This window comes from Thamnophis sirtalis, unplaced genomic scaffold (genome assembly GCF_051295495.1).
Source record: "Thamnophis sirtalis isolate CommonGarterSnake01/CBP01778 unplaced genomic scaffold, rThaSir2_p1.2 scaffold_3, whole genome shotgun sequence".
Lineage (NCBI taxonomy): Eukaryota > Metazoa > Chordata > Lepidosauria > Squamata > Natricidae > Thamnophis > Thamnophis sirtalis.
This window is the reverse complement of record NW_028261383.1, coordinates 66822474-66837327: the sequence shown is the minus strand read 5'-3', so window position 1 is coordinate 66837327 and position 14854 is coordinate 66822474. Positions and strand designations below refer to the sequence as shown.

Here is a 14854-nt window from a genome sequence, read left to right as displayed (position 1 = left end):
CCTGGGAAAATAGGCGGCAATATTAATTAAATTAAATAAATGTGCATTTATCTTCTTAACTACTCTCTGATTACCTTATGAGGAAATACATTGAAGAGAGCATTCGGGGTTGTTGTTTTTTAACCTTCTGTATTGCAGACCAATTTCGAGCTTATTTTCAGATAAATGTTATACGTGGAATTTATAGTAATGGGCTCTAATTACACAAGTAAACTTCATATAATGGGCCTTAATGCAATGCTGTCTGAATACCATGAATAATAATCCTATTTTATTTTCTATCAATTGTGTACCTTCTGTATTTGATGCAAAATTATGTAAATGGATTCTTTATCATTTGAATAAAGCTGTAGTTATAGATACACTACTCCCTTGTTTAGTAGATCACTAGAATAATAAGTACCTCTGTGTAAGAGAAGAGCAACCAGAGCTGAGAGGGGACAGAATTAATTGCATCCTCAGTTTAGAATTGTTGTATCCCTACAAATGGACCAACTCCAATCTCTATTTAATTACCTGATCGGTCAACAATTTAGTGTTGAATTTTAATCAGATTCTTGTTTATCAGCTTGAATAAATCCTCTATGATGCAATTTAGTGGATGGCCGTGATTCTTTGAATCTGACACTGTGTCCCACAACTGATCCAGTAACTTGACAGGTCATTGTACCAGGTTTCTAAACGGCAGAAAGGCAGCTTAATTGTTGTAAAATATCTTTTGTAGCTCTCTATTTTGATGGGTCATTTTAACCTTTGTTCTAAGAAGTCAGTATGATGAGGTGATTGTAATATTAGTTAGGAATGGAGGGAATCAGTTCCCCCCCCCAGCCCTGGAAACTGACAAGGTGACTTTGGGTCAACCACTTGCAGCTTAACCTACCTCACAGGATTGTTATCATAGGGAATAAAATACCTGGAGAATCCCCTCTAAGTGTTTCCAGTTCATGGAGGAAAGGCAGGAATACAAAGTCTTAAATCATTATTCTTTGAGATTTCAGAGTGTTGTGGAGTGTTTACTTCAGATGCTGACTTCAAAAAGATTGAAATATAACATAGTAATAGAGTTGGAGGGGACCTTGGAGGTCTTCTAGTCCAACCATCTGCTCAAGCAGGAGACACTGTACAATTCCAGACAAGTGGCTGTCCACAGTCTCTTCTTAAAAGCCTCCAGTAATGGGGCACCTACAATTTCTCAAGGCAACCCCTTTCCACTGGTTAATTTTAGACAGAATTATTTATTGGCCAAGTATGTTTCAACACACAAGGAATTTGTCAGTGCACCAGAACAACTAGATACAAGGACAGTTTTTCCCCGAATGCCATCACTTTGCTTAACAAATAATTCCCACAACACTGTCAATAATTTACTAAGAATGTATTACTATTATTCTTTTCTTCTTTCCTAGTCTCTATTTCTTCCCATTTATGACTATAACCATGTTGCTTGTATCTTTCAATTTATATTGTTTTTATTTGTTTCCTAGTACAATTTGACAGCTTATAAGTAACTTTGACTATCACTAAGTATTGTGTCTTTTTATTCTTGATGAATGTATTTTGTTCTCCTTATGTACACTGACAGCATATGTACCAAAGACAAATTCCTTGGGTGTCCAATCACACTTAGCCAATAAAGAATTCTATTCTATTTTATAATATGGTGACCAAAACTGGATGCAGTATTCTAAGTGTCGTCTTACTAAGGCTTTAACCCACTGTTAATGCAACCTAGGATTGTGTTGGCTTTTTTGTATGTTGTTGCACACTGCTGGCTCATAATTTAAGTGATTGTCCACTAAAACTTCAAGATCCTTCTCATAGTTACTGTTATTGAACAAAGTTTCACCTAATCTGTACCTGCACATTTAATTTTAAGTACGTACAAGTAAAACTGTATTTTTCTCTTCATTGGTTTTCATTTTGTTAGATAGTGTCCAGTGTTGAGGTTTGTCAAGAATATATTTGATTAGTCCATAGAGTATGATATCACCTAAACATTTACTGTAGAGAACAAAAAGTCACACTAATTCAAGTAGCTAAACTGTGTATATAAGAATTGAAAGAAAATTAGTACTACATCCCACCATGGCTACCTGAATTTCTTCATTGACCCCATTAAATTCATGTGGGAGAACACCCCCCCCCTACTTTCTATCATCAAAGTATCATGTGAGATGTTTATTTGATCATTCTATTGTTTTGACTTCACAGTCTCAGTTTTACATCCCAAATACTAGAGTTAAGTTGATGGTATCTGTGTCCAATGTGCCAAAAGTGTAAGATATCATAGTGGTTTGCACACCTGGGAAAACAGAGATAAATCTAGTCATGCTATTTTAAAGAAGGAAAATTCCCACTGAAAATGGCAGGTGTTCTGCCTGAATAATAGTAAGCTGGAACAGATCAAAAGACTCTACCTGATATTTGATTTCCTACATAATCCATTTAAAACAGCATCAGCCAATCATTAAAGTAAAAATGACACCAATAAAAGTAAATCAACCCTTCTCACTTTCCCCCATTCTCATGAAGTAACAGTTTTGCACAGCCCAATCCAGGATTTTAACTTTTTTTTTCCAGTGGTAAATATTACATAAACTGAGATAGCCTGAGCAAGTGACAATTCCTACTGAATCTTAGCTTAGCATCTAAGAAGGATCAGGCTTAGTTAGTATTTGGATGGGAGACTGTTCGGCATTACTAGAACTCAGAAGGATCTGCAATCGAGGTGACCAAGGGGCAGAATGGCTGATATGAATGTGTAAAGGATGGCCTCTCCCTTTATACGTTTCTGCAATATCTGTGCTAGCAAAGCAAGGCAAGCATACCATAAGCAAGATAAGAGTTTTAAAAATTTGAAGAGAACAAACGGCTTCCACCTTTCTGCAGAGAAAAAACATGGCTGTGTCCATAAAATAACCAAGAGTCCAGCATAAAGGGGATGCTTCTAATAAAGTAGTTAGAAATGTAATTAAAATGCTTTTGTATTTTTATTCCTTAGGCCAATTATACTTCAGTCATTGTTCTTAATGTATATACTTGCAGGTAATCACAGCTGGGAATAAGCTGACTCTCAAATTTTAACCAAAACACCAGTGGTGGGTTTCAAAAATTGTTCGAACCTACTCTGTGGGTGTGGCTTGCCACCCATGTGATCAGATGGGAGTGGCTTGCCGCCCATGTGACCGGATATGAAATTATGAATTAGTACTTAGGTCGGTCCAAGTAGCTATTCAGAAACTCTGGCACTGAAGCATGCAAGTCTTAAAGCTGTCAAGTTACAAGATCCTTGCACCCCTAACCCTTTAGGAAAAAAAAACTAGGGGTCTTCAAACCTGACAGCTTTAAGACTTGTGGACTTCAACTCCCAGAATTCCTCCTCCAGTCACGTTAGCTCAGGAACTCTGGCATTGAAGCATGCAAGTCTTAAAGCTGTCAAGGTACAAGATCCTTGCACCCCTAACCCTTTAGCAGTGGTGGGTTTCAAAAAATTTTGGAACCTCTTCTGTAGGTGTGGCCTGCTTTCCGGGTCCACTGGTGGAACCTCTTCTAACCGGTTAGGTAGATTTGACGAACCAGTTCTACCGAATAGGTGCGAACTGGTAGGAACCCACCTCTGCAAAACACCATGAAAAACCTGTCCCCTACGGATAAGCTGACTCTTAAAACTGTATGCTTTTTAAATATATTCTGCAGGACTTTATTATTATACAATTGTATCACAGCGGCCAGTTGTTTCGCCGGATTTGGCATTGGTTACTAGTCGGGCCCCACCCAGGGGCCTAGGACGTTGTAACGTATTTTCGTAATATGCATGCAGATCCAAGCAGTGCGGCTTTTTGCATTTGACTGATGGTGATTTTGTCAATTTTTAACTGTTTTAAATGTAATTCCAGTGCTTTTGGAATAGCACCCAGTGTGCCAATTACCACTGGAATTACCACTGCTGGTTTGTGCCATAGTCGTTGAATTTCGATTTTTAAGTCCTGGTATCTTGCGATTTTTTCATGTTCCTTCTCGGCGACCCTGCTATCACCTGGTATTGCGATGTCTATGATTGTGACCTTATTTTTCTCAACCAATGTGATGTCTGGTGTATTATGCGCCGGTATTTTGTCTGTTTGTATGCGAAAATCCCACAAGATCTTGACCATCTGATTTTCGGTGACTTTTTCAGGCTGATGTTCCCACCAGTTTGTTGCTGTTTTAATATTATAATTTTTGCACAAATTCCAATGGATCATTTGGGCTACTGAATTGTGCTGCAATTTATAATCAGTCTGCGCGATTTTTTTACAGCAGCTGAGTATGTGATCAACAGTTTCATCAGCTTCTTTGCAAAGTCTGAATTTGGCATCATCAGAGGATTTTTCGATTTTGGCCTTAATGGCATTTGTGCGGATAGCTTGTTCTTGCGCAGCCAGGATTAGTGACTCTGTTTCTTTCTTTAATGTACCTGTTGTTAATCATAACCAAGTTTGTTCACTGTCCACTTTATCTTTTATTTTTTCCAGAAATTGGCCATGCAGTGCTTTGTTCTGCCAACTCTCCATTCTTGATTTTATCACATCTTTTCTGTATTCTTGTTTCGTCTGTTGGGCCTTCAGTAGATTTTTGTTCTTTACTTCGATTAATAGATGTTCTTGACTTTCTTTTAAATAATCAGCCAGTGCATGTTTTTCCTCTTCAACTGTTTGCTTCACTTGTAATAATCCTCTGCCACCTGATTTTCGGGGCAGATATAGTCTATCAGTATCACCACGTGGATGTAAACTGTAGTGCATTGTCATTAGTTTCCTGGTTTTTCGGTCCAAAAGGTCGAAATCAGCTTGTGTCCAGATACTATACCAGCTGTGTATCTTATAACTGGTATTGCCCAGGTATTTATGGCCTTGATTGTGTTTCCACCATTCAATTTAGATTTCAAAATTTTCCTAACTCTGTTGGTGTACTCTCACCTGACAATAGTTTTTACTTCTCCATGCTTGATGTTATCCAACTGCAGAATGCCTAAGTATTTGTAGGCTTCATTTTCTTTGCATTTAATTAATTGGCCATTGGGCATTTCAATTCCCTCACATGCAGTGATTTGCCCCTTTTTATGGATACAGTGGCGCATTTTTCCATGCCAAACTGCATTGAAATATCGGTGCTGAATACTCGGACTGTGTTTGTCAATGATTGGATTTCTATTTCTGACTTTCCATAGAGTTTCAAATCATCCATATATAGTAAATGCGAAAATTTTTCAGCTTCTTTGGCTGTTTGGTAGCCTAATTTCATTTTTTTTAAGATTACTGATAGTGGGATCATTGCGATGATGAAGAGAAGAGGTGAAAGTGAATCACCCTGGAAAATTCCTCGCTTGATATTAACTTAAAACTGTATGACTCTTAAAACTGTATGCTTTTTAAATATATTCTGCAAGACTTTATTATTATTATTATTATTATTATTATTATTATTATTATTATTATTATTATACAATTGTATCACAGCGGCCAGTTGTTTCGCCGGATTTGGCATTGGTTACTAGTCGGGCCCCACCCAGGGGCCTAGGACGTCGTAACGTATTTTCGTAATATGCGTGCAGATCCAAGCAGTGCGGCTTTTTGCATTTGACTGATGGTGATTTTGTCAATTTTTAACTGTTTTAAATGTAATTCCAGTGCTTTTGGAATAGCACCCAGTGTGCCAATTACCACTGGAATTACCACTGCTGGTTTGTGCCATAGTCGTTGAATTTCGATTTTTAAGTGCTGGTATCATGCGATTTTTTCATGTTCCTTCTCGGCGACCCTGCTATCACCTGGTATTGCGATGTCTATGATTGTGACCTTATTTTTCTCAACCAGTGTGATGTCTGGTGTATTATGCGCCAGTATTTTGTCGGTTTGTATACGGAAATCCCACAAGATCTTGACCATCTGATTTTCGGTGACTTTTTCAGGCTGATGTTCCCACCAGTTTGTTGCTGTTTTAATATTATAATTTTTGCACAAATTCCAATGGATCATTTGTGCTACTGAATTGTGCCGCAATTTATAATCAGTCTGCGCAATTTTTTTACAGCAGCTGAGTATGTGATCAACAGTTTCATCAGCTTCTTTGCAAAGTCTGCATTTGGCATCATCAGAGGATTTTTCGATTTTGGCCTTAATGGCATTTGTGCGGATAGCTTGTTCTTGCGCAGCCAGGATTAGTGACTCTGTTTCTTTCTTTAATGTACCTGTTTTTAACCATAACCAAGTTTGTTCACTGTCCACTTTATCTTTTATTTTTTCCAGAAATTGACCATGCAGTGCTTTGTTCTGCCAACTCTCCATTCTTGATTTTATCACATCTTTTCTGTATTCTTGTTTCGTCTGTTGGGCCTTCAGTAGATTTTTGTTCTTTACTTCGATTAATAGATATTCTTGACTTTCTTTTAAATAATCAGCCAGTGCATGTTTTTCCTCTTCAACTGTTTGCTTCACTTGTAATAATCCTCTGCCACCTGATTTTTGGGGCAGATACAGTCACCACGTGGATGTAAACTGTAGTGCATTGTCATTAGTTTCCTGGTTTTTCGGTCCAAAAGGTCCAAATCAGCTTGTGTCCAGTTAACTATACCAGCTGTGTATCTTATAACTGGTATTGCCCAGGTATTTATGGCCTTGATTGTATTTCCACCATTCAATTTAGATTTCAAAATTTTCCTAACTCTGTTGGTGTACTCTCGCCTGACAATAGTTTTTACTTCTCCATGCTTGATGTTATCCAACTGCAGAATGCCTAAGTATTTGTAGGCTTCATTTTCTTTGCATTTAATTAGTTGGCCATTGGGCATTTCAATTCCCTCAGATGCAGTGATTTTGCCCCTTTTTATGGATACAGTGGCGCATTTTTCCATGCCAAACTGCATTGAAATATCGGTGCTGAATACTCGGACTGTGTTTGTCAATGATTGGATTTCTATTTCTGACTTTCCATAGAGTTTCAAATCATCCATATATAGTAAATGCGAAATTTTTTCAGCTTTTTTGGCTGTTTGGTAGCCTAATTTCATTTTTTTTAAGATTACTGATAGTGGGATCATTGCGATGATGAAGAGAAGAGGTGAAAGTGAATCACCCTGGAAAATTCCTCACTTGATATTAACCATTCCGTAGCTCTCATTCCCTACTGCCAACTCAGTTCTCCATTGTTTCATTGCCTTTTCAGTAAAGGATGTATTATTATTATTATTATTATTATTATTATTATTATTATTATTATTATTATTACACAATTGTATCACAGCGGCCAGTTGTGTCGCCGGATTTGGCATTGGTTACTAGTCGGGCTTTATTATTATTATTATTATTTGTTTTAAATTTTCACACTTGGCTTATTTGCAGGTGGCAAATTTTTCATGGTGTTTTGGTTTGGCTTGTCCTCAAGTATATATACATACTTTAAAAACAAGTATTACAGCTAGTGCCATACAATACATGGATAAACCAATATATTTTTGGAATTGCATTTTGGAGCCTGAAATTCTTAGCTTATCCATGAGTATATCAGTACATACTATAGTCAAGGGTCCCCAGCCCCTAGGCCACAATCTGCTATCGAGTCATGGCCTATTTGGAACCAGGCCACATGAGAGGTGGGCGGGCACACAGCTCAACTTGCTGTTGGGCTGCATGCACTGCTCAGGTGGCCCAGTTCCCCTCTCCCCCCCACCGGGCCTCCAAGCTGCAAAGATTGGGGGCTGCTGCACTAAGTTATAGTAGAAAATAATGAAGACCTTTTCTTAGATAATGAAATATAAACCACTTTAGGATCAAATCTTGACTCCAAGATATTGCCATACTTGCTCAGAGCTATGCAAGAATCAAGATTCATATTTGAATACATTAGGATTAATGTAAAGTTATTTAGGGGCTCTTTAGTATTAGATTTGCTATAGAAGCCCAACCAGGATCCCAGATGAGGTTAGAGTGAATCAGAGATGTTTAATATCAAATAAAGAACTTTGTGTCTATCCAATTCCCTGCTTACATATCTAACCTCCTCAGACTGAAAATCTATTTGTTAAATTTTACTTGCTGCCCACTTTGTTGTCCTATTTTATTTGATGTAGAATTGTGTAGTTATATCCTCTTGTTTTACACTTTTCAGATTATAAAAAATGGACTTGTAAATCTCTGTATGAAAACAGCTTTTAAAATACCTGTTGTTCATCATTTCAATTAGCTGTAGGTATCCAGATGAAACTGGAGTTTTTCCAAAGGAAATTCTGGACTGCTAGTAGACAGGTATGTTATTATTGAGTATTTAAAAAACTTGAGTCACTGGCTAGCAATAAAGCTGGAGAGACTCAGGAAAGCATCTGACAAAATCTGTTATTTCTGCAAGTTAAATACAACTGACAGAAAATATTTTGGTAAATAAATTCCATCATGTGGTCACCATCGTCAGTTAAATATGAAACCCGGCTTAAATAGTCTAATGAGCCAAAAAAAATTTTTTTTGAGTTTAATATAAGTGCCAAGAGAAATCACTCAAAATGTGGGGCACAAGTCACCAAATGGGGATAACTCAAATTTATTTCTCATTTCCAACTGTTCTTCCAAATGTCTGAAGACATTTTTGGATCAGAGAGATATTTATTGCATTCAAACATAGTGCACTTTTGTGTTGACTCGGTGTCTTATTTTGCAACAGTAAATTAATTGTTCCATGTTACCATAACAGATTTATGAACACAAAAAATCAAATATTTATTTATTTTATTGCACCCCATATTATACCTAAAAGTTATAGATTTCTCTGCATCCAGAAAACGAAAATTCTAAACTTGTTTCAAAACTATCAATCCTTGTACAGTGCACGTCTCTTGATGGCCGCTGTTCTATAAGCTGTGATGATGAGGTAAGCAAGGTATTTCATACATGCACTGCCAATTTTTCTTAGCAATGAAACAACAGACAATTATGCAAAGCATATATTCATACTAACATGAAACAAACAAGTGTGTGTTTAGAAAAGATATTCTATCTCCTGGGTAGACTGATGCCTGGCTGTGAAACTGAGATGTAATTTTAGAAGATGACATGGAGAATTAGCTTTGAATATTTTCCTTGTTCAAAACTAAGGTCTTATTTACCAAGAATGTAGTAGTAAATATGGACTATACTATATCATGCCTGAATGTTTCCAAAAGGAAAATATTTAGTGTAAAAAAAATCATTGACATTTGAAAAATAATCTATTCCTGTCTTCTCCCTGACGTGATATTTTTATGGACTGTGTGTATATGTATTTGATGGCAAAATATTTAACTACTCCACCACAATTTAACTAAAACCTGAAGTGGCATAGTTCAGGAAATTATTTACTGTTTAGTCTTGTTAAATGACTAACCTGCCCTTTAATGTGGCAGCCAATCTTTTCAATGAGTAGCATTTTTAATATAAAGCTATTTTTATTCAAACTTCCAAGTCTGAATGTTGGGGAAAAAATGTTTGAGAGGATGTTCTTATTCTGATTTTTCAGATGTATACAAGTTTTTCTAATGAATATTCAGTTCATTGCCCTTATGTCTTACCTTTTGAAAAAAACTTTGATATGTCAGTATAAATTTAAAATGCAGCAATTAAAAGTAAATGTGAAAAATTATGAATTTCAGTATCAGTTTTCATTTCTTGGTTAGAAAAATGTAGAAATACAAGGCATTTATTGATGAAGTTAGATCTTGGGCTCTTTTCAGAAACCTCTTATATATCTATTCTAGTATATACTGGTATCTAAAGCGTTTAATCCCATAAATGTGCTTCTCTGTGTACAGTTCTCCTTTCTCGAATGGTCACTTCATGAAACAAGTGTATAAACCCTATAATATCCATGTTTGGCTCTTGCAGTTTGCCAGACATTTCTCCAGTTCTCTTTTTCCAAGATCATGAATAGAATAGAATAGAATAGAATAGAATAGAATAATAGAGTTGGAAGGGACCTTGGAGTCTTCTAGTCCAACCATCTGCTTAGGTAAGAAACCCTGTATCATTTTAGACAAAAGATTGTCCAATCTCTTATTAAAGCAGTCACTGATTAACTGTCAGGAAATTTCTCCTTAGTTCTAGGTTGCTTCTCTCCTTGATTAGTTTCCATCAATTGTTTCTTGTCCTACCCTCAGGTGCTTTGGAGAATAGCTTGAGTCCCATTTCTTCATGGCAGCCCCTGAGATATTGGAACACTGCTATTATGTCACTTGAATCTCAGTGGAGTTTCATTCAGTCACTACACTATAGATTAATTTTTAAAACCAAAACATACACATTATTTCCTCTTTGAGTGAAAAATACAATATTGAAATGAAAGACTTAACACACATTTTTGTTACTTTATAGAATATTAACTGTTACCTCATCGATAATAATGGATTTATATTAGTTTCAGAAGACTACACGCAGGTAAATAGAAATCTGTTTCTTGCCTTCTCAAAAATCTAGTGTTCTGCAATGCGTTTTGCCGGTGGTATACAGAAATAACGAATACCCTGAGATGAATAGAATTTTTAAAAGACGCTTTGCCCGAAAGCACACAGTTTTCTTTTCAGAGGGTCTGAAATAATTACCTTTCTGATGGTCTGGAATAATGAATTTTCATTGGGTGGGTCTGCTTTTAAGCTCATAAAAATTTAAGTTATAGAATCCCTTCTTCAGACATGTCTACCATGCCTGAAGACACTTATGTTAAATATGGATTTCTCCTCAAGCTTTCTGCCCAAATTTAAAAATGATTGTGTTTAGATTTTGAACATTTTGGTAATTCTATTTGAGCAAGTTAGGGCAATTGATAATTGCATAGGAAGTTTAAAGGATTAATTAAGTTATTAGAAAAGGAAATAAAAATAGAAGATGATATGTAATCTGGCTTTTAGCCAAACCTGATGCAGCAGCTGAAGTCTTTGATCTGCAATAAAAATTATATAGAAATTGTGAAATATCAGAAGCCTGATAGCACCTTTTCTGGCTAACAACTTTTATTAAAAGTCATAAGCAGAGGTGGGTTTCTGCTGGTCCGCCCCGGATAACACAAACCGGTAGTGGGGGCAGTGGGAGGCTCCACCCACCCACCTAGTTGCACGATTGTGAGAGTGAGCGCACATACACGAGCGAACCGGTAGTAAAATAAATTGAAACCCACCACTGGCCATAAGCATTTGCAAATATTTACAGTAAGCCATTTAACAAAAAGTCACAGCCAGAACAGATGTTACCAGATGATTCCTTAGTGTCAGGCTTCCAGCTAACTAAATAGCAATGTTTGTACTGTAATGGCTTCTATCTCTTCCATAACTTTAAACAAGATAAATGTAACATTTAATCTTTTTGAAGTAAACAGAGCCATAGGACAATGGTCCTTGCAATAGTAACTAAAGAATATATTGAGTAATCCGATATTTTCAGATGCAGGGCACAATCAAACGCTAATGAGCAGATATCCATTTCTTCTCTGCTGAATGTATCCTGGTTTTCCCCAGATTTATTTTAAAAAGTTATGTAACTCAACTGACTTTGAAGGTTGATGAAGGGGATTCTGTAATTGAAAAGTTCTGTCAGTGGAAAAACTATATTGGATTCCACTAATGAATATAATTTATGGAAACAGGACTATAACTTGAAAAATAATGGAATATGCTTCCATTTCCCTTTTATGGCAATTGTGTAGACATCCTTTTTCATGGGTTGCTGAAAAAGCAGTACTATTGTGTACTCTGCAAAATTAGTCGTATTGTATATACAGTAATTGGGCAGATCAAATTAACTTCTGTAGAAGAGAAAATTCTAGACATAATCTAGGTAAAGTTAAGCAGAAAGTTATGTTCCACAACTTTATTATAAACAAACCACAGATTTTAATATTTCTAAACAATGGGAATTGAAACTGATCATACCCTTTGTTTCAAATTAATTAACCTGTATTATGTTGAAAGTTAACTTTTAAAGTTGATTAATGACTCTATATTTTAAGCAAAATTTCATTTTTTTTCCAGTAAATTGGATATGTTCTTCTAAAAGGGACGCATGTTTAGACTTATTTGATGATTGACATCCTCAGACAGGCCTTCAGAACTGAATGTGTTCAAGCTATAAAATGCAAATGCTCGTACCGAATTTTACCCACTCAAATTGTGTGTGTGTTTGTTTGTGTGTGTGTGTGTGTGTGTGTGTGTGTGTGTGTGTGTGTGTTCCAGCATAACTCTGGAATGCCTTGAAAAATTTCAACCAAAGTTGGCACTGGAGAAAAATACTCTAGTGGGGGTAAGACACCCCTAACATCCCTCGAGATGTGTGTTCTGTTAAGATACAGCCTGTTGTGCCGTATTGCCGTACTGACTTCTACTGTACAGTGTAGTGGAGTTGCTATGGTAATGGTTTCACAGTACTCCACAAGGGTGCTCCCTCTGGTGAGGGGGAAAATCCAACATTAGAAATTATATTTGGTCCTGACATTTTTCCCCTATAAATAAATCCCTGGGCAACACCAGGTTATTGGCTAGTTGGGATATAAAAAGGAAGCTCTTACTATATTAACAAAAAAAAATCTTCCATTTTGGGCCTCACTTGTAATTTCATTGCCAGCAAACTCCCAGATGCATATTTAAAGCCTAGTCTATCACTTACAGCAAAATCAGTATTTCATTAAAGCAAACTTAATAGAATTCATGCAATATCCTTTTTCCCCTGTAGAAATGCTGGGATTACTTCTTTAAGGAATAAACAAAAGTTGTTACTGTAAAATGACATATGCTGCATATATGGGGGATTTGAATGTCAAGAGAAAAAGCCTAGCCAAATCTCTTAGGGATTGGCCAGAAAATCCACAACCTAAGACTTTGAATTCTTATCTCAAACTTATCTTTGTCAATTCTTTTTTTAGGATAGTAAATAGAGTCTAAATAGCTCATTTCGTAATACAAAACTAAATATTTATGTGTGTGATTAAAATGCAGAGCATTAAATAGGTCATGTAGGAATTATTAAAGAAAACCCTTTTTATTATTTGTTTAGAATTTTCTTTCGAACCCTATTTACACTTTTGTGAAATAGAACTTTGATCAAATGGGTTTATGTTCAGATTAGAGCATTTTCTTTGCAATGTATGTATGTATGTATGTATGTATGTATGTATGTATGTATGTATGTAGTATTTGTGCTGATAAATAAATAAAATTCTGATCATTTTATAGGAATAAAATTGTAACCAGTGTTGATTTGCATTTATCTAAAATTTCTGGACATTTTCCTTTGGCTTCAGACTGGAAACTTCTTTGGTGAGATTGAAGGTGCAGTGATGAACAAATTGCTAATAATGGACTCATTTAAAAGGTAAGGATGTACACACCTATTTCGTTTTGCTAAAATGAGCATTTATGTCCAACAAATGCAAGGATTGGTTTGTGCATTTATCTTATGTATCTATCTTGATCTTAGTGTCCTGTATTTCAATACTTCTTTCAGGTAACATCCCAAAATGAAATACATCTTTGTAGCAAAATGTTAAATTCGTAATTTAACATGCTTATAATAAAAATGCAATTTCAGCAAATCTTTGTGATTGTTCCCATGAACGGCATAGTGGCCTAATGGTGGAGCTCTCGTCTAACAATCAGGAGCTGTGAGTTCAATCTTAGGTAGTAGCAGATATTTCTCTCTTTCAGAAAATATCTGCTGTGAGCTTTACATAGGCATCAGGAAGGGCATCTGGCCAGTAAATGCTCAGCTGCATTCAATTGCCCTGAATACATCCCGATGCAAGGGATCACAGGATCATTAAAAGAAAAGAAAAATGTGGTTGTTCCCATATTTATCCTCCTATTTCAGTGCTGGGGAAGGATAGTCGCATATTGAGAGAGCATTTGTCTTTTATAGGAAAGCAAGTGTGCATTAAAATCAGTGAAAGGCTAGGCCAATTCAAAAGAGACAAACTATTTGGCATTATACAATAGTGAAGTAACTCTGTCTGATTTCATCCCTCATCTTTTCTTTACTATGAAATTATTCCTCCTCCCCTCTCAAATTTATTCCAAAACATCTTCCAAGATGGATTAGGCTAGGAAATAATTTGTGTGCAAGACTATCCAGTGATAGTTTAAGTGCTTCCAGAGCTGAAGTATCATTTTTAAATCAGTTCATTTTTAAATATGTAACCAGGATTTCAACCATATTGAAGAAGAGCAACACTTACAGATGAGGCCTTGGGCTGGTAATTCACTACAAAAAAATGACTTGTTCTAATTTAATACTGCCTCCAATAGGTTGTAATAAATCTCACAAGACTGGAACGCTGCCTAGTAGCCATATAGTGAAGGAAAGAAACAAAAGTGAAAGTGGAATGATGGCTGTAAGAAAAAGTAACTATCCTGTATTAAAAGATATTAAACATATAAATTAATCTTCCATCAAAATGGATGGAATGTAAGGAGATGTAAAAAAAAGAGGATAAGTTTCCTATTATGACATTGGACAGTACACAGTTTACCATATTTTTCGGACTATAAGACACATCAGAGTATAAGACGCACCATGATTTTGAAGAGGTAAAATTTTTTTAAAAGGTTTGGCACTCTGCAGGCCTCCCAAACCCTCTGCACGCCTCGTTTTTTGCAAAAAAAAAAAGAATGCAGAGCTTTGGGAGGCTTGCAAAGTGCTCCTGGGGGCTGGGGGGAGGCAAAAACAAGCAAAAATGGCCCATTTTTCGCTCGTTTTTGACCTTCCTTCCCAAGAGCACTTTGCAAGCCTCCCAAACCGTCTGCACATCTATTTTTGCAAAGGGGCGAGGTTTTGGTAGGCCAAAAATGCTGTATTCGGTGTATAAGACACAC

General features: G+C 36.2%; 1 protein-coding gene across 2 annotated transcripts in view; it reads left to right on the top strand.

Annotated features, from left to right (window-relative positions):
- Window positions 1-14854, top strand: part of CACNA2D3 (calcium voltage-gated channel auxiliary subunit alpha2delta 3) — a 573108-nt gene that overhangs the window by 512784 nt on the left and 45470 nt on the right. For both annotated transcript variants that reach the window (XM_087709045.1, XM_087709046.1), the window contains 4 exons: window positions 8221-8282; window positions 8854-8898; window positions 10374-10436; window positions 13288-13358. In XM_087709045.1, coding sequence (XP_087565171.1) covers window positions 8221-8282; window positions 8854-8898; window positions 10374-10436; window positions 13288-13358 — 241 coding nt within the window. The remainder of the gene's footprint in view (window positions 1-8220; window positions 8283-8853; window positions 8899-10373; window positions 10437-13287; window positions 13359-14854) is intronic.